Source organism: Notamacropus eugenii, chromosome 6 (assembly GCF_028372415.1).
Source record: "Notamacropus eugenii isolate mMacEug1 chromosome 6, mMacEug1.pri_v2, whole genome shotgun sequence".
NCBI lineage: Eukaryota > Metazoa > Chordata > Mammalia > Diprotodontia > Macropodidae > Notamacropus > Notamacropus eugenii.
Genome location: NC_092877.1, coordinates 387,358,848 through 387,378,197, shown reverse-complemented (window position 1 = coordinate 387,378,197; position 19,350 = coordinate 387,358,848). Strand labels below are relative to the sequence as shown.

General features: G+C 53.2%; 1 protein-coding gene across 4 annotated transcripts in view; it reads left to right on the top strand.

Moving 5' to 3' along the window:
- CAMKK1 (calcium/calmodulin dependent protein kinase kinase 1) overlaps positions 1-19,350 on the top strand; it is a 65,818-nt gene that overhangs the window by 20,364 nt on the left and 26,104 nt on the right. For 2 of the 4 annotated variants that reach the window (XM_072618959.1, XM_072618962.1), the window contains exons 2-3: positions 17,373-17,863; positions 18,882-18,929. In XM_072618959.1, coding sequence (XP_072475060.1) covers positions 17,420-17,863; positions 18,882-18,929 — 492 coding nt within the window. In that variant the 5' untranslated portion in view covers positions 17,373-17,419. The other 2 variants (XM_072618960.1, XM_072618961.1) reach the window with 2 other exon arrangements.

The following is a 19,350-nucleotide window of genomic DNA, read 5'->3' as shown; positions in this document are numbered from 1 at the left end:
ATGTCCTTTCTACTGCCCTGGACTTCAGTCGGGCTTTTGTTTTTTTGTGGTTCAGTCAAGCCACATAGCCAGCATGATACTTGGACCAATTAAAATGAAATTGGAAAATTGTTAACAAAAGAAAAATGAAGCAAAATGAAACATAATGCTATGTTACTACATGGTTTTCTAAGTCAATATGTGCCTATCCTTCTAGATGCTTTAGTGGGGCCTAGTTTCTATTTGAGTTTGACACTTTGGGCACAAAGGAAGCACTGGATTTGAATTCAGGACTCAGTTCTGATACTTACTCCCAGAGGATCTTGGGCAATTCATTCAGGGCCAGCCTCAGTTTCTCCATCTATACAATGAGAGAACCAGACTTGGGGTCCTATAAGGTGCTTCTGGCTCTAAAATGATGGTGACTGCACTTTTGATTTGGTTTGACTTGTTTCTTTTCCTCGGTTCCACTTGCCTTCCCTCCTTTGGGGTGGTGATCATAGGAGGAGCAGGCCATGCACCCAACGTCCCAGGCTGAAACTGTGGGTCTTAGAAGGAATGGGTGCCAGCTCCAGAATAAGGTGAAACCAGTGGCCATGAGGCTGGGCTAAGTGAGCTGTGGCTGAATGAGGCCACAGCCCCTCTGAGAGCCATGGCATCCAGATCCTGGGCAGCTGCTGTCCTTGGTGATGAGACCAGGCTGATGACTCTTCCCTCCTGGTAGGATTGGCCTGGATCTCCTTTCTGTAGTCGGCAGGTCCAACTGTGGAGATTTGGGAGCAGATGAGCTGGATTCAGTGGTTTCCTTCCCTGGCTTTCCCCTCCCCCCTCTCCCTATCCCCCAAGTCCAGTAACAGAAGAAACTCATAAAGCTCAGGTCTAGAGACACCCTGCCCCCCAGCAGCAGGTCTGGCAGTGGCTACATCCTTTGTTCCTTGTCTCTCCCCTCCTTGACTCATGGTTTAATCTGCAGGGGTGAGTGTGAGTGGGGGGAGGGAAGGTGAAGTGGAAGATTCTGGGAGAAGTTTTGTCTCCCTTGCTGCCTTTTCTTCTCCATCCATCAAAGATGCAGAAGTGTGGTGCTATGGTAGGATAGGTACCCCAGGGAAGCCTAGCCTGGCAGCTGTGTGGAGGGCAGAAAGCCAGAAGCAAAGCCTGGAGGCAAGGGGGCCTCTGACTGGAGTGTAGGGGTAAAGGAGAGGGAGGGGGTGTGATGCGGAGGACAAGCCTTGATTGGGCACTGGATCCAAGAGGGAAGGCAGAGATTATGCTTGGAGCCTGGTCTGGGGGTCTGGGGAAGTCAGGAAGAGGAACAGGACTGGGGACAGGAAATGATGAATTTTCTCTTGGAGCCAGAGAGTTCAACACAAATTCTTGTGGTTCCAAAATGGTAAACTGTGCAGCCTGGCTTTGAGAGCCTCCCCTCCCCCACTCCCAGGGCAGATCCATCAGAACCCAGCTCCTGGAGAGCAGGGGTGGGGGGGCTGCAGGGCTGGGGAGGGGCAGTACCTTCCTTCCTTGGCCTTAGCTCCTCAGTGAACCTGCCGCTAATTTTGTGCTGCTGGGGGGTGGGGGTGGGGACAGCAGCCTGGCATCAAGAGGGACTTGGGGCTGATAAGCAACAGGAATTTGAAAAGAAAGGTAGGATGGCCAGGGAGATTTCAGTCAAGCTTGGAAGTGAGGTCCAGGTTTGACTGGGAGGTGAGGCTCTGAGTCCAGCTTGGAGGTGAGGCGCCTAATTTGGCTGGAAGGTGAGGTCCTAAACATGCATTGAGCACATTGTCAGAGCCTCAGGCTCATCTCTAAAATGGGGTCCAAATGTGGGGAATGTCTTTTTCAGAGTGTTTTAAGGAAAGCTTTCTGCAAAGTACTGTGAAAGTCCATCTATTGAGTTTAGAACCATTCTCCTGAGTGCCAGGCCTCTGCTGGGCACTCAGGGTGCAGAGGCAGAAATGAAATAGCCTCTACCCTGGAGGGACTAACATTCTAATGGAGGAGACCAGGAAGGGCAGTTTGTTCTAGGGGGAGAAGGTCTGGCTGGCCAGGAAGGCCTGGGGGCTCCGCTGACACTTGCTGGTCAGCTGGGCTGGGCCCGAGGGCAGGAGCTCCAAAGAGGTGCAGATGAAAGCATCCTCAAGGACTGGGCCTGGGGCCAGGAAGGCCTGGGGTGAAGGCCCAGGGCTCACAGCCACTTCAGAGGAGGAGTGCCTGCAGAAATGGTGTCTCTGGCCTGGTGTGCCAGGTGCTGTGCCTAGGCTGGAGACATCTAGACGTGGTGTCTTCTTTGCCCACCAGCCTGATCGAGGCTGCAACCGTGGGAGTCTCCCTGGTGGGGCTCCTCCCCAAACTTGTCAGGCGGCTTCTCCGCCAACAGGCTGGGTGCTCCTCTCTGGGCTTGTGCCCAGACTTTCTGACTCTCTAGATCCTGTTCCAGTAGCACCACCTCTGGGAGAAAGCTGGGTGACCACACCACGCCATGCTATGCCATGCCCTCCAGGCTGACTCGTGGAGCAGATGTCCAGACTGGTGCCTCAGACATCTGTCACTGATGTATCTGCTGACTGGCATTCTTTGGGGCCTGGGTGGAAGGTCTCTGCGGAGGCTGAGCCCTGTCAGCCTCTCCCTTTTTTGAGCCAGAGTTCCAGGTAGAAGGTGGGCTGACTAACAGGTGGTCTAGCCTCCAAGGCATGAGCCAGCCTAGAGAGGCAGGCCAGGCTAATCAGCAGGTAGGGACCATCTGCTGCTGCTTTCTTGGCTTCCAGCTTAAATCTGGAGTCTCCTCTGCATCTTCTGGCCTCCGTCGACAAGCTCATCTCTGGATCTGCTTGGGTCCTTAGAATTTCAAAACACCCTCCTTCCTGGGGAGGGTGACTGGGGGACCCCTGGTGGGGCCTCCCTGAGTCCCTGGGTTCACTCTCCCTCCTGTTTGGGAGTTGAGGGGCCAGCTTCTTACCAAGTAGACTTGCAGCAGCTTTGGCCTCCTCAGTGGCCTTACACAAAAGAAAAGCTTTTTGTGGGTTGTCTAATTCTGCCCGTGAGTCATCAGGAGTGTGCAGTGCAGTGATGCTAGGCTGGTTCTCATGGGAGCTTCTACAGGGTTGGTGCCAGGATCCTCTAGCAGGCAGCCCAGGGAAAACAGGTCCCAGCCTCTAGGCCTCCTTCCCAGGGGCCTCCCTCCTAGGGGCTACCCTCCCAGGGGCTTCCTTCCCAGGGGCCTCCTCTGGGCAGGTCGGGAGGGTAGGATTCAATCAGATCCTCACTGCATTGCTCCAAGTTCCCCAACTATTCCAGGGTGCCCAGGTGGGATACCACTGACTCCCTCCCATCACCAGCTGGACACAGTGCCCATCTGCCCTCTCTCCCTCTTCTCTAAGCTTCTCTCCTGCAACATTTGCTAGAATTCTTGGCCCTCTCAGGTGCCAGGCCCTTCTGGATCCCCATCTCCCGTCTGACCTGTTCATGTATGTCCTGCCCCATTCTGTCTCCTACTGACTGATCTATGTCCTCTTCCTGAGGAACAAGGTCCCCCCGTAGACCGAGTTTTCTCTGTGGCAGATATGTGAAGTCTTAGCTGCCTACTAGCCAGCCAGCTGGAAGTGTCCAAAGGCAGCTGGTGATGGAGGAGATTCTCAGGAGAGAGAGTGAGCAGGGGTGGCTAGAGAGAGGAGACATCACCTACTCACACAGGATCATTAAGCCCATGGGGGCTGATGAGGCCCCTGAGAGAGGAAGAGAGGGAAAGGGCCAGGGTGCCCACAGGGAGGAGTGGGGATGGGTGATGGGCAAGCCAAGAAGATGACTGACCTGGGGAGAAGATTGGACACATGGGAGGGCAGGTGTGAGATACAGAGGGAAGAAGGCATGTACTGATAGCATTTCCTCGGCTCCCACCGACAAAAAGGCAGGAGGGACTGGAGATGTTTAGCCTGGGAAGGAAAAGGTTCCAGAGTGGGATAGCTGGGCTCAGAGGTCCTCAGGAGCACAGTTAGGGGCCTAGGTGAGGCTTGTTCTGCTAAGAAGAAGATAGTGACTCAGTGCTAGAAGGAGCTTCATCTCTGTGGATGGGGCTGCCTGGGGAGGAAGGCTCAGGAGGGTGTCCAGCAGAGGCTGGGGACCCCTTAATAGCCAGGGGCTAGATTGGGTGGGCCCCCTCCAAGGGGGGCATCTCAGAGCTGGGGTGACTCAGCTCTGTGATTCTACAGTCCTGGGATACCGAGGAAGTGATGTTAGGAATCAGAGCTCAGAACCTTGCATGTATGCACATGCAGTGAGAAGTGAAAAACTTCATGCACCGTTGGGTTCACGGTCTCCAGGCGCTAACAAGTAAGAGCCTGCTGCTTAATGGACAGGTATTTAGAGACACCTCCTTGGCTGCGATGGGACTAGGCTCCTCAAAGGGGAGGGAGGGGCATGGCCCACTCCATCCTCGGGCATAGAAGGACCCCTGAGAAGATGGTCCAAGGTGGCTTGTGTGCCTTCCGGGGGTACCTTGGAGTGGCCTGCGCTGATGGGAAGGAGCACCAGTCAGAGACCAAAAACTAGAGGACAGACCATACAGGAAGCAGACAATGGCAGTGATGTCATGGCCAATGCAGATGGGTTGAGAGCTACGAGAGGCTCTGAAAAGTAATCATAACCCGATAAAATTCCACTTCCACCACCAGTTCTGTACAAGGAACTGTGCTGAATGCCTGAGATATGGAGAACAACAATGACCCTCAGAGACTTTCCAGTCTAATAGAGGGTCCAGGAGACACCCCCAGCCAAGGCACCAGGTGGATTGTGGTCGGTATGAAGGCGAGAGATCCCAGTACTGAAATCAGATGGCCTCTGTCGGAAGCCTCCTTTGTCTTGTTCAGTCATGTCCAATTCTTCGTGACATCGTGGACCACAGCCACATCTGGCCCTTCTATCCTCCAACATTCCCCCAAGTCTGGCCAAGCTCAAGCTCATTGTTTCTGTGACACTATCCATCCATCTTCTCCTCTGCCATCCATTTTCCTTTTGCCTTCAATCTTTTCCAACATCTGGGTCTTTTCCAATGAGTCTTATCTCACAATGTGGCCAAAGTATTTAAGCTTCAGTATTTGACCTTCCAGTGAACAGCGTATGTTTAAGTACTGACTGATCTGATGTCTTTGCTGTCCAAGGGAATCTCCAAAGTCTTCTCCAGCACCACCAGTTCTCAGCTTTCCTCATGGTCCACCTCTCACAGCCATACATCGCTACTGGAAAAGCCACAGCTTTGGCTACACAGACCTTTGCCGGCAAGGTGATGTCTGCTTTTTAGTCTGCTGTCCAGATTGGCCAGGGTTTTTCTTCCAAGGAGCAGGTGTCTTTTAATCTCATGGCTACAGCCACCTTCTGCAGGGATCTTTGAGCCCAAGAACATGAACTCAAGCCTTTATTGAGGTCTAACTCTGACTGAGGCAGGCCCTGGACTGGGTGCTAGAAATGCAAAGGTGAAAACAAGAAAACTTGTTCTGGAGGAGCTCCTGGCCTGATTAGGGGATTTCTTTTCTCTTTCTGGTTTAGCTGAGTGGATGGAGGAATGACTCACAGAGAAAGGGCACTTGGACTGGACAGGCCAATATTAGGGTAGAGTGCATTCGCAGCCTTTCGGAATTCCTGGTGTGAGGTGGGAGAGCATGAGATGAAATCAGGGAATCGCTCCCTGGCCCAGTTTGTCTGGAATATTGTGTGTGAAGAGGAGGACTGTGCAATGCAACCAGAGGAGCCCAGTGAGGAAGGCTTCTATGGAATGCAGACAAGCTGGGACCTTGTAGGGTGTGCCCAGACAGTGGTAGAAGGGACGTATCCCAAAGGGCAGATATGCAAGAGTTTTGGAGGCACAAGAAGAGGCGTCATGCTCCATGAGGTCAGGGACTGCTTCCTTTTTGTCTTTGTAGCCCTAGCCTGCCTCACACAGGACTTGGCCTCTTAGGGCTGAATGAGTGTCTAGGGCATGCAGAGACTTGGGGGGGGGGCAAGGGGAAAGAAAACAAAAAGATGATCTAAAACTTCAGGACTGTCCAAGGCGGCAGACCAAAGAAGGGAGAGAAAGCCAGAGCATTCCGACTGGGATGGAGCAGGCGCCTGTGGCTCTGCCAAGGAGGTGGATGTTCAGCCTGGAGAGGGCAGGACAAACATGCTTGGGGGGTGGGGTAGGTGGTAAGACAGCGAGGAGACTGATCAGATCTCCTGATCCAGGTGATTCAGCTTCGGTCAAGGAATGAATCTGCTGATGTGATTCCAGGAGCTGTGACAGATGGATCTCTGAGAATCATGGTCAGTTGGTCAATAAACTCTTATTAAGCACCTACTGTGTGCCATGCACTGTGCCAGGTGATGGGAGGGGGAACGATGGTGATCCTGGTTTTCAAAAACGGGAGGGAGAGGCAGAATTTCAGAACATGGTGGGACCTGCGGAAAAGACATGGTGACCCAGAACAGGATACCTTTCTGATAATGAAGGCTACAGTATTAATCTGATGCCTGAAAGTTTGCATATCACTCTGTGGACTTGAGATTCAAACCTCACCATTCTGACAGGGCTACAGATGGGGAAACTGAGGCTTCCAAGAAGCTTAATGCAGCCCTGGGATGCACACCCTCCCTTCCTGATACTTCTCCTCATGGACCAGGATGTCTCCAATCAGACTGGAGACTTCATACATACATATGTGGCTTGAAGTCAACCTCAAGAGCTCAAGTCTTTAGTGGAGTGCCTCTGGGCTCTGTCCTTGGCCCTGGATGAAGGCATGTGTCTTATGTCTTATCAGACTCGAAAACAAGGTGAAGCTGGGTAACTGCTCATGTGACAGGGACTTAAAAACATTTTGGTGAGCTGGAGCAGTGCCATGATGAACACGGAAGTTTGACTGGGACAAATGTGAGATCTCAGAAGGAGATGCAGAAAACCCTCTGCCCACGTGTGGTCCAGTGTGTTTTCCATCTCCTTCCTTCTGGGCCAGGCTCATAGTCTACACAAAACTCCAATTTGGTCATTGAAGGGTGACCATGCCAAGTAACTGCCTCTGTCTGGAAGGCAAAGGCTCAGCTACTCAATATGGTGCCATGCTGAGCACCAGCTTCAGGCAGCTGTCAGTGGGGGCTGGGGCCAGATGACTCTGGGCTTTCCTCTTCCTCTGCTGGTGTAAACAGGCCAAAGAGCTTAGCTGGGGCCACCCCTGGGTCAGAGAAGAGGAAGTACTGTAGTAAGGTCTGGACTGTCAGACCAGTTCTCACTGCTGAAGGTGGGTGGGAGCAGTCCCCTCCCCTAAGCCCTCATGACTTGGCTGCTGTCAGCTGACAGTTGTGGCCTCTCCACATACTTGAGGAGAACCAGTCCTGGGGGGTGGAGGACGGCTGGGGGTTTGCATGCAGGATCTCCTTTCCATGTGCAACAGTGTAGTCCTGGTACAATGGTACAAGGGGGCAGGGGGAGGGTGGGGAGAGGCTCTGATCCGTGCCCCTGGGTGTCCTCCCTGCGCCTCAATCAGGATGGATGCCTAGCGTGGGCCAGCTGGACATGGCCTCTTCACATCAGGACTGGGTGTTCAGGAAACGGTTGGGTAGTCACTGCTTCCCTTCACATGACACAGTATTTGGGAATGATGGGCAGGCAGGGGAATGCTTTATGAAAGCGGACACGGAGGACAATTAATTGGCCAAAGCTCCTGAATCAGCCTTTGGTGGCTGCCAAGAATGGCTGACATTTCTATCCAAACTGCTGCTCGCAGTGGAAGCAGAACCCTGGGGCTTCCATCCTGGCCTGGGCTGGGCAGCCTCCTGGCAAGGGGTGGCTGTGTGCACTGGGCACCAGAACTTTCCTTGTATGTGTTGAATCATTCCCTATTACCGGGAGAAGCCCATTCTGGACTTGCTGAGGTGACTGGTATCACCTGTGCTTGAGGAGGAGTCCTGCAAGGCTGAGATGAGTCCAGAGGGGGAGGGCCTGGCTGGTGGTGGGAGGAGCGCTGGTGTGAGGGCAGAGTGGACAAAAGCCAGATCTCAGTATCCCTGGCACTATGGGACCCTCACACCCTTTATATCCTGGTCATTTCAACCCTTCCCACCCACACACCCCACCCTAAATGCGCTGTCCTGTGATTGAGAGAAATATTGGACCTGGAGGACCCCATAGAGGGAGAGCATCTGACAATGCATGCAGTATTCTATGCCAATAGTCCCCCACCTCTCTGCAGCGAGGCTTAAGGCTTGCTTTTCTGGGGTATCCTTTGTTTTCAGTTCCTCAGAGGCTCTAACTGATCTCTTGGCTTTGTCTATCTTGCTCTGTGCCAGCTCAGCCGAGCCTTGCCACCTTTCTCCAGATTGCTGATATTCTCCATTTCTTACGGCACCGTGGTACCCGTTACATGGGCCATGCAGTCCTCCTTCCCACCCAAGGGGCTGGGATGGACACTTTGGTGGGACCTTTAGGGGAACTTTCCTTGTCTTTGTCTGCCCGGGGGCAGGGAGATCGCTGGGTCAGAGGCTGAGCCCCAGTGACGCCCCACCTATGAGGTCCTGCCTTCTGCCCAATGCCTCTGCCTTCATGATTCTCATTTGCCATCTCTATTTTTAAGAAGGGAGATAGGAGGGTCTCAGCGGCCCAAGGGACATGTCCTTCCAGACACTTCGGAGTCCCGAAGCCTGGCCCATATTTTAGGGGGTTAGTTCTTCCCCACTGGCAAAACTGGGCCAGGTTTTCTTATGAGTTTAATCAGTGAGATTGCAGTCGATTCCCAGGAAAGTCAAATGCAGGCCGGGCTGAGCTGAAAGGCTCTGCCTCACGTCTGACTGCTCCAGCTTTCAGCCCCAGTCCCCAGCCCGCAAGGTGGCCAGATGCTGGGTGGCCGAAGCCCCGGGGCTGTGCTCGGGAGCTGGGGCAGCCTCCTTACATATCTGGGTTCTGGGAGGCTTTTTTCATGTTATTCATTTTTCCCAAAGTGAAACCTTCCTCTACTGACCATCTAGAGAGCTGGGAAAGTCCTGGCAGGACCTGTGCTGGGGGCACCAGCAGGTACTCTGGGCAAAGCACTGGGTCAAAAAGTCCTGCCTCCTCTGCTCTGATCCTCTGAAAGTCACAGAAACTCTCAGAGCCTCTGTTTTCTCGGGGTTGGGGTGGGGCAGTGTCCCAGAGGAGAGGGAGCAGATACTGAGTCAAGGGGCAGAAGGCACAGGGAATTGGTCTAATTAAAGAATTTTCCTCAAAAGAAATCAGTCCTGGTTATTTCCTTTCTCTGGATAAGGTAGTGAGTTCCCTGTCTCTGGAAGTATTCCTCCACGAGTATGGCACAATTCTGCCAGGGACCTTGTTGAGGTCATTTCAGTTTTTGAGGGAAGTTGAACCAGACCACTGAGGTCCTGGTTTTGATTCCCTGAGAGCCTTGAGAACGGCATTTCACACCACGCTTCGGATTGCATCGGGCTGCCTCGGGCTGGTGGCCTGAGGACTTGCATGGTCTGGTGGGCGACCTCTTAGGTCTCCTTTGACTGGAGAGCGGGTTTTGAATCCTGACTGTGCCCCTGAGTGGTTTGCTAGGTGAGCCAACCTCAGTTTCCTGATGTGTAAAGTGGAGGGAGGGCAGGCGTGCAGACCAGAGGGTCCCTGAGGTTCTGCCTCTCAAACTCTGAGCCTGTGATCCCTCTCCCCTATGGCCCAGGAGGCTCCGAGCTCAGGGCACTTCCCCAGAGGAACCTCCAGTGCTAGCAAGGAAACCAGGAGGAGGTGGGGGATGGGCGGGGCCAGCTGGCCTTTGTGGGAGGGAGAGGAGGCCGTGTTTAGGAGCCTGCCTAGACTGGAGGGGTTGTCATGGCAGCTGCTTGTTGTGCTCCTGGCATCCAGGCCTGGGGCAAGGACTGCCTGGCTGGCTCCGGTCCCTCCCCTACGCGTTATACCAGAGGGAAGGGTGGGGTCCAGCTCAGTCACAGGACTGGGGGGGGTCAGGATGTCACACCCCACTGGAGAGAGATCAGACCCAGATCTGAGGGGGAAGAAGACAGAGCATCAGTCTAATGGGAGAATGGCCTGCTTTGTAAGGTAGTGAGTTCTCTGTCGTGGGAGGGATTTGTGCAGAATCGCTGCCTCTTTGGCCTCCTGCTCGTCCCTTCCCTCTGGGACTCAGTCCCCTCCTCTGTAAGATGGAGGAATAGTGGGGATGGCTTCCGAGGCCCCTGCTGGCTTTGTCACCTGTTGGTGGATGCCTGAGGACTGATGGTGACTGTGATAGGGGATAGACCCCCAGATCACAGAGGGATGGGTGGACCAGCATCAGAACAGCAGGGGGTCTGTGGGGGAGAGAGGAGGGCCTGCACCTGCTCTGGCCTCTCAGCCCCTTTGTCTTGGCCTCTCCTCAGAGGCTCTCTGGCCTCCTCACTGGTCAAGCCAATGGGCCTTTCCTGAGTCTCAGCCTTTGGGCAGCCTTGGGGCCAAGCCCCTCTTCTGGGACTTCCTCCTTCTGTCTGACCGCCCCTTCTCCGCCTGCTTTGATGGCTCTCCTTCTGCAGCAGGGTGGGCTTTCCCCTTGCTGTCCTTCTCTCACCATAGATTCCTCTAGACTCTCCCTCCAGGATGAGCCGATGGGCCCCAGACCCAACGTGTCCAAACTGAACCTCATCTTCAGCTCCTTCCAACATCCCCATTTCTGTTTATGCCAGTTCGGCTCTTCTCCCTCTCACCAATGACATTAAATCAGTCGTCCCATTGGGCAAATTCTAATTTATGATGTCTCTTGACTCTGTACACTCCTTATCATCTGTGGCCTGGGGTGAGCAAACCCTGCCTGGGCCCCTCCCTCTCTTGGCCTTGGGGAGCGATGGACAGGAGGCTGCGCTCAAGGGATCTGGAGATTGGCTCTGCCTCTCTCTAGCTTTGTGACCTTGGGTGAGTCCCTTAACCTCGGAGCTTCAGTTTTACTATCTGCAAATTGAAGACCTTGGACTTGATCAGGAGGTTGTAAAGGTCCATGGGTAGATGTTAAAGTGCCCTGGAATTTGGATGGGAATGGCACCTTGATTTTTCCCTAACTTAAAACTGAAATGAGCATTTTCTTCCCTTATGAAGGTAAGTGCGCCCCACAGGTTAGAGCTGGGCTTGCCCTGAGCTTCAGCAGCTTGATGGTGGAGTAAGGGACCCCAGAGGGCTGCTCCAGTTACTCCTACAACCTTCTCCTCTTGTCTCTAGCCTCCTCCTCCTCCTCCTTCCTTGGCTCCCGACAGCATAAAAGGGGCCTGGACCAGGGCTGGTGGAGGTGATGGCTCCTCAGACCCTTCCCTGAGGTCTGGGCACCGGGTTTTAGGAAGAACATGAATAAGCCAGAGAAACAGGTGACAGGTAGGGTGAAAGCCTTAGAATCTATGACATCGGAAGGACCTAGAGAAGAGGAAGATCCTGGGGGTCCTGAGGATTGGTCTGAGTTCTGGTGGAGCAGGATAAGGCTTGTTCTGCTCGGCCCTGGGGGCCACCGCTGAGGGCAGCAATGGGGTGAGTCCTGGTTAGAAGACACCAGCTGCCAGGCAGAGGGGTGCCCCAAGGGCAATGGGCAGCCCCTGGACCTGGTGGGCAAGCCTTCTTTGGAGCTCTTTGGGCAGAACCTGGACCAACATTTGTGGGGTTTGGGGAGGATTCCTTCACTGTATGGGTGAGATGCCGTGGCTGCTGAACTCCCTTCTACTTCCTGAGCCTGTCTTATGGTGGGACTCCAGCCCTCTCCTAGCCCTTAGCCCTTTCTCAATCTGCTTGTGTTCATCTCCCCCCCACACCCCATTAGACTGGACTCCCCTGCTGATTTGTCCATGTCCCCAGGCCCAACATGAGCCCTTCCCCTGGGAGCACTCAGTGAGTCCTGACATGACTGAAACTTTTAGAGCTAAGGCAGTAAGAGTAAGTGACCAACCAGTGGCCAGAGCCCCAGCCTCCTCCAGCCTGGGATGTTCACACAGGCTGTGGACTTTCCTCTCCAGGGTCCTCAGCTGACCCAGAAGAAGGCTATCTGGTGTCTGGGCTTCCAGGCTGGTGGGACACCTGCCCAGAACCTGTCCTCCACAATTGGTCTGCCCATAGTGGCAAGGTCAAAGGGCTTCAGGCTTGTCTGGGACAAAAGACAGGATTTGGGCTGGCAAAGAGGCAAGGGCATGCTGGGGAGGGGTGACTGCATGGGCAAAGACTCCCCTGCAGAAAACCACAGGGCATGTTCAAGGAGCTGTGGGTCATCCGATGTGGCTGGAGAAAGTCTATGAGTAAGCGGGGAGGATGAGTCATGGCATCCTGGAGCTGGAAGGAGCCCTGGAAATTAGAGTCTAGCTTCCACTCAAAAGAAGAAGCCCTCTGACCCAGACCTAGTAAGGTTCTCTCTGGGAGTGTGTGCCTCCATCAGTTAGCCTCCTGCCCTGTGGCTTGACTAGCCAGGCCTCCTTCTATTAGGCCAAAACTCAGATCTCCAAATCTCTCCCTTTAGCCGTAGTTTTGCCCTTGGGAGTAGTCCAGTAGAAGTCTATCCTGGAAGGCTTTGAATGCCAGGGTGAGAGGTTTAGACTTTATCCCAAAGGTGATGGGGAAGGACAGGGATGCCACTAGAATTCCATTCCTCAGCAATTGAGTCAACAAATATTTGGCTCCTTCTGTGTTTGAGTCACTTTATGAAGGAGTATGGGGGATAGGGGGTGGTGGATGGGATGAAGATGGAGAGACCTGTGCCTCCCTTTTCCCCTTCTCAACATCATCCTTGGCAACCTCAGTGTTAATGCCAGGGCCACTTCTTACCCAAAGTGTTTGACTGTGTGACCTCATACATGACACTGGCATTACACTTCTTGCAGAGCCCAGTGGGCAGAAGCTCTCTGATGTGCCCTTGATGACTACCCAACCAGTCCCCTCCTGTCTTGTTGGTCACCTGGGGATGTTGAGATGCTGGGAGCACATGAGGTGCCTGATGGGTCCTGGCCAGCTCAGAGACAGGGCACATCTGTGTCATCCGAACTGATAGTCTCCAAGGTCAAAGAGGACTTGAATGGGGACATTCTTTGCTTTCTAGGGACTGACTCCAGCTTGGGATCCGGCTCATCCAGCTTGGTAAGAGCTTCTGTTGCTCCTCTACCTGTCCACTACATCATCCTCCTCTGTAAAATGCCATGTCTGACCCAGGAAGTCTCTCCCACCAGAGTGGGAGCCCATTAGCATGTAAGTTCCTTGAAGGCAGAGGCTTTTACATGTCCATTATTGTAGCCAGGGTGCCTAGCACAGAGCTGACACTTCATAAATGGGCATTGACTGGTTGATTTGGCCTCTCCCTTCATAACCTCTCCTCTAAAATCAAGGACACGTGTTAGACTGCCTGGCATTCTCCCATCTCCTTCCTGTAGGTACAAAGCTTGGCAACCCACACTGACTTGCCTACTTCTCCTAAGGAGATTGGAAGGTGGGGGAGGGGATCTGTCTCTTGGGGTTTGTGGCTCTTGGGTCTTTTGGTCCCAGTCAAGCTGAATCTACATGAGTACAGAACTTCGCTCTGGAGAAAGAAGTTTGTCATCAGGATCTTCAGATTTCTGTCCACAGCTGAGTTAGGGCCAGCCCTGGCTAAGAAGCAGGGCTGCCCTGAAAGCAGGCGAATCATTAACTCAGCAGTTCTGAAATCGACCCTAATGACTTCCACCTAACAAGTGAGAGATCCTTCACATACTCATCTGTCCTCAGAATACAAGGCACGGCAGCCCTCCTGCAGGCAGAAGGACCCTAGATCACAGCCAGCACCTGCATGTCCTAAGCCCAGGGCAGACTGAGTGGATCCACCACATGGACTTCTCAAGGGGAGAGACTGAGAGACAGACAGAGAGACAGAGACAGACTGAGACAGAGAAAGACAGTGAGACAGAGAGACAATAAGAGAGTGAAAGACAGACAGACTGAGAGACAGACAATGAGAAAGTGAGACACAGAGACAGACTGAGAGAGACAGACAGAGAGAGAAGACAGTGAGAGGCAAAGAGAGAGCATATGAATGGGTGGGACCAAGCCGTCAGTCCAGACTGAACTGTCCAATACTCCTGGTTGTTTCTTGTGGGTCCGTTTTAGTCACAGAATTGCAGAGCTGGGCGGGATGGGTCCACAGAGCAAGCACGTGGGGCCAGGAGATGGGGTGTCTGTTTGACCTGGGGCCATCTTGCTATCAACAGAGCTGAAGTCAAAGCAGACTATTTTCTATTTGCTGTTTTTCTTCCTCATGGTTTTTCCCTTTTGTTCTGAGGAAATATGTTTAATATGATCATACATGTATAGCCTATATCAGATTGCATCTTGGGGTGGGGGCAGAAGAGGGGAGGGAGGGAGAAAAAAATTGGAACCCAAAATCTTATAAAGGTGAATGTTGAAAACTATGTTTACATGTAACTGAAAAAAATAAGATACTATTAAGTGGGAGAAGACAGAACTGAAAAACAACCCCAAACCCACCACTTTATTGTCCTGGGATTTTATCACAAGCTTCAGCTACTTCTGGACTTTCACCTTCTGGCCACCACACCTACCAGTACTTATCCTGGCTTTCATCTTCTCTACTTCCTTTAAAAAAAAAATCGGTTCACCTCTGAGAGCTCCCTATGCAGTCACCTCTGTCTAGCGTAAGACAGCTCCCCCTTCTTGTTCTTACCAGAATTGTCTCTAGTGTCTCAGGCCTACAGAACTGTGTTCCTGTCTAGAGGAAAGCTATGAGATTTTAAGTCTTTTCATAAACTCGGTGCTTCCTACCTTTCCAGACTTACTACATCTTACTTTCCTCCATGCACTTCTTAATCTGTCCATATTGACATCTCCCACCTCCGTGCCTTTGCACTGGTATCTCCATGACGTTGATGCACTCCCTCTTCACCACCACCTCATAGAATTCCTGCTTTCCTCTAAGGTTCAGCTCAAGAGCCCTCTTCTCCATGAAGCCTTTCCTCAAGCTTCCCAGCCAGGTCCTGGGGCCCTTTCTCCCCCAAACGCTGTATCTATTTGATTATTTTATTTATTTCCTCATCCAGTTTGCAGATGCCCGTGTACAAATATGCTATCTCCCTCATTGGAATGTAAGGTCCTGAGGGCAGGGGGCTGATTTTTCTCTTTGTGTGCATAGTTCTGGTCAGTGGTGAGCATTTAATTAATACTAGCTTGATTTTTACAAATCTTTTAATTCTTTGGCATCTGTTCAAAAGTCTAGGGTCCATAGTAGACTCCCTGGTCCTTTCCTAGAATCAGTAAGCCTTTATTAAGCACCTGCCCTGTGCCAGTCATCGAACGTTTCATGAAGCACCTACTCAACGAACTGTGCTCAGTGGTGGTGAATGAACCCGCTCCCACTGGCTCGCTCTGTCTGTCTGTCTCCATCTCTCTGTCTCTGTCTTTCTGTCTCTGTGTCTGTCTCTTTCTTTCTGTCTCTCTGTCTCTGTGCCTCTCTCTCTTTTTCTCTCTATTTCTCTTTGTCTCCCTCTGTCTCTGTCTATCTCTCTGTCTCTTTTCCTCTCTGTCTTTCTGTCTCTGTGTCTCTGTCTGTCTCTCTCTCCCTGACTCTGTCTCTCTTTTGTCACTGTCTCTGTCTCTCTCCTTCTCTCTCTCTAGAAGCTGCCATTAGAATGGGGAGGACAAGGGTACACATGGGCACATACTGACTGAAAACAGACCATGGGATGCAGGTCACTTGGGGAGGGAAGAGAGGCCTGGCAGTCTCAGAGGGGGAGAGCTGGGGGAGGGGGTATGATGAAGGTCTAAGTAGTCACACCCTGCGGGTTTCTGCCCAATCACGCCACAGAGCATGCTTCCTAGACTCCGAGGTCCCCCTGGGTGACAGTCAGTGAAGTCCCTGCACCAGAGGGCTGCCGATTTAGAGCTGGTAAGAAGTTCGAAGGTGATCTGCTCTGAGATCAGGTTACACATAAATGGTATTAGGACCCAGGTCTGCTGACTCCACAACCAGCCCATTTCTGCCGCCCCTTCCCCAACAAAGGGGTCCCCAGCAACAGAGAGCTTGTGGTCCTCAAGGCTCCTGTTTGCCTGCCCTGGTCTTATTGGGTTCAGGTTTGTTTTTCAGGGTGGCTTCTCAGTCATGCAAAGAACCAATATGGGGAAGAGAGAGAGTCAATGGCCTAAGGGGACCAAGTCCTCCTTCACTAGGATCATTGGGCCTCTTGTCCTTGTCAGTGTGTGGGGAAGGGAGGAGAGAATAGCAGCTCTGCCCCGTCTCCTGGGAGTCTTGGGACAGCCGGGGCTGGAGGCCGGCTTCAGAACACAGAGCTGCCCTGCTGGCCATTTTCCACCACTGCTGGCCAGAAGCTTGGGGGCAGGCCTGAGTTTACTTTGTCTGGGTCTCAATTTTCACCATATGTAAAAATGAAAATGACTTTCCTACCTGACCTTCCTACCTCATAGGAACGAGGAGGGACAGTCACAGGATGGATAGCAATACAGACTCTAACAATTTGGGGTGCTTGTTCAGTCAACAAGCTCCTACTGTGTGCCCCAGATCTGGGACTGGAGATACAAAGACAGAGAAAATCGTTCCTGTGTTCAAAGAGCTTGTACTTGGCGAGATGTGTATTCCTAGGTACAAACACAGTTTAGCTCTAAGTGGGTTAGGCTGCCTGGGGAGGGAGCAAGGCCTTCAAGCAGATGCTGGATGCCCCGCTTTCGATTGTGCTACAGTGAGGTCACTTGTCGGGCATGGGTTGGGCCAGACTCTGGCTTTTGAAGTCTCTGCCAGCCAGGAACAACTGGTGCTCAGCACCTCCTGCCTCTTCCCCTCAGAGGATGCTAAATCGTGGAGAGCTTTCTTAACTACAACTTGGTGAGGCAGGGTAGGTCTTCATCCTGGTGAGTTGCCCGTCTCTGGGGACATTCTCTGCAGTCAGGGCAGGGGAACAGGAGGCTGTGGGCTGGCTTGGGCCTCACTCCAGGAGGGGCCAGGGGCTGACTGAGTTTCCTCTCAACCCATGCCACCATGTGGTGCCACGCTTAGCCCAACTTCTCCAGTATCTTCTGTCTTCTACTGTCTTCTACTACCTTCTAAGCTGAGAGTATAGCAGTCTGCTGAGCCCGCTACCCTGATGGACCTGGGCAGACTCCTGCATCCTCAGAACCACCGTTGTGGCCTTGAGGGAGCTGAGGAGACCAAAGGTCTCTGGAAAGTGGACCTGGGACAAGAAGGAACCCAGGACTTGCTTTGACCAAGAATTGGTTTTGCAGAGGAGGGAGATGAGGCCCAAAGGGGGCAGAGGACTTGCCACACAAGGAGTAAGGAGCAGTAACCAAATGTGTTGCATTTGGAGTCTGAGGACCTGGATTTGGATCTTCAGGCCCTTTGGGTCCCCAAACCTGTGGCCTGTTGTCGCTCATCTCCTCTTTCCATATGGTCTCTTCTCAGGGTGGCTGGCTGTTCCTGCCAGACCGAGGCCCCGGCTGTGACGGTGCATGAAACTGGCCTTCATCCCCACCATGGAAGGGGCCTCTGTGGGCTGCCCAGACCCCTGCACTGACCTGGCAGAGAGAGTGGCTGCCATCGATGTGACTGAGCTACTGGGAGACAGCGAGGGGGGCAACTGTGGGATCTTCTCTGGGGACAGCCATGGCCTAGACTTCCCAACGAGCAGCGGCACCCCTGGAGCCAGAGAGAGAATCCCATCGGCCCCCTCCCTGACCACAGGAGATAACCATCCCCAGAAGGACCTCAAGAGTGTCCCTGCCCGGCCTTCTTTGTCCAGCAGGAAACTCTCTCTCCAGGAAAGACCGAGCGGAAGCTGTCTGTCTGCTTCTGCAAGAGGGCCCTATGCTACAGGGCCAGTCAACCACATCTCCCCCCGCATTATGCGCCGGCCCACCATCGAATCCAACCGAGTATCCATCTCAGACGTGGAGGTAAGTGAGGCCATTGGTAATAGCATGGGGACACCCAGCCTGGGGACACCACCAAGGCAGGAGAGATGATTTGGGAGAAGAGGTGGCAGCTGTCCCTCAGGAATGCCAAGGCCACTGTCCAGTGTGGCTCTACTTTGGCCCCCTGACCTGAGACCTCATGGAGTTCCACAACATGACTTTGCCCACTGAGGGAGCCCTCATTGATGGAGTCCCCACTGATGGATTCCCCCACTGATGAGCCCTCCATTGATAGACACCTGGTTGCCATGCCAGTCCCTGGGTACATAGACATCCAAATGATGCCCTGTCCTCAGTCAGAACAACCATAATCCTGGCTGGCATTTCTGGAGTACTTGAGGCTGACCCATTAGATGATATCCCCACAACCAGGGGAGGGAGAGGCTCTTATGATCCAGATTTTGCAGGTGAAGCACTAGGCTCAGAGAGACAAATGTGACTGGAGGCAGGGTTTGAGCCCAGGTTGTACTGACCAAGGACCAGATGCTGTAACGAATGCTCTCAGTGACCACCTCCCAGCAGTCCATTTCCAGACACAGGGACTAATGATCAGTTGAGAGGCTATTGATATTTGGATTGCCTGGGGTTTCTGCCACTTGACTAATTCCTGGAACTGCTGCCAACATGGGCTCACTAGAGTCTGGGGCAGCAAGGCTGTGCTCATGCCAGGTCTGGCAAGTTCTTGATGGTCCAGATGGCCAGCTGGCCCACCAGGCCACAGGTACAAAGGAAGCAATTGCCTTTGGCAATGTCTGCCCCTGGAGGCCTGGCGCTCCGGTATTCTGTCCCCTGCTGAGTGGTCTCCTGACTGCCCTGGTCCTAATCAAATGAGCCCCTCCACTCCCACCCTTTCCCCAAGATTGAGATGGTTGGCCTGGCTCCCAGACCTTGGAGTCGATTGGGGCAGTCCATGAGTTTCTGGGTGTTCCCAGCCTGGGCAGGCTGGCTCAAGGCTGGGCCAACCCCACCCTGACTCTTTGCTTTTGTCTCTCGCCCACAGGACTGTGTCCAGCTAAACCAGTACAAACTCCAGAGTGAGATTGGAAAGGTGGGTAGGTGGTGCCATCCTATCCTGCCTTAGACTCTGCCCCTCATGCAGGCTTAAGCTGATCTCCTTCCTCTGGCAAAGGGCAAAGGACCAGGCAGAGGTCCAGGATGGTTCTGGTGGGCAGTGAGCGGTCAGGGCTTCTTGTCCGACTGAGAGGCAGAGAAAACCCGCTGCGACTGATTTACATTCTCTTTTCCAAGTGGAAACAATATGGCATTTAAGAGCCAGACCAGAGAGAGAGGGGCGGATTAGCTGTTCTTTCTGAGGGAAAGCCCTAGGGGCACCCCCAGCCAGGCTGCTCCACAGCTGGCCAGAAGGCAGCCCCTCACTGCGTGGGGGCGTTGGGCACACTGCCTACCTTCTCTGGACCTCAGTCTGTCCTCTGCCAAATGGAGCATTAGAGTAGCTGGCTCTCTCAAGA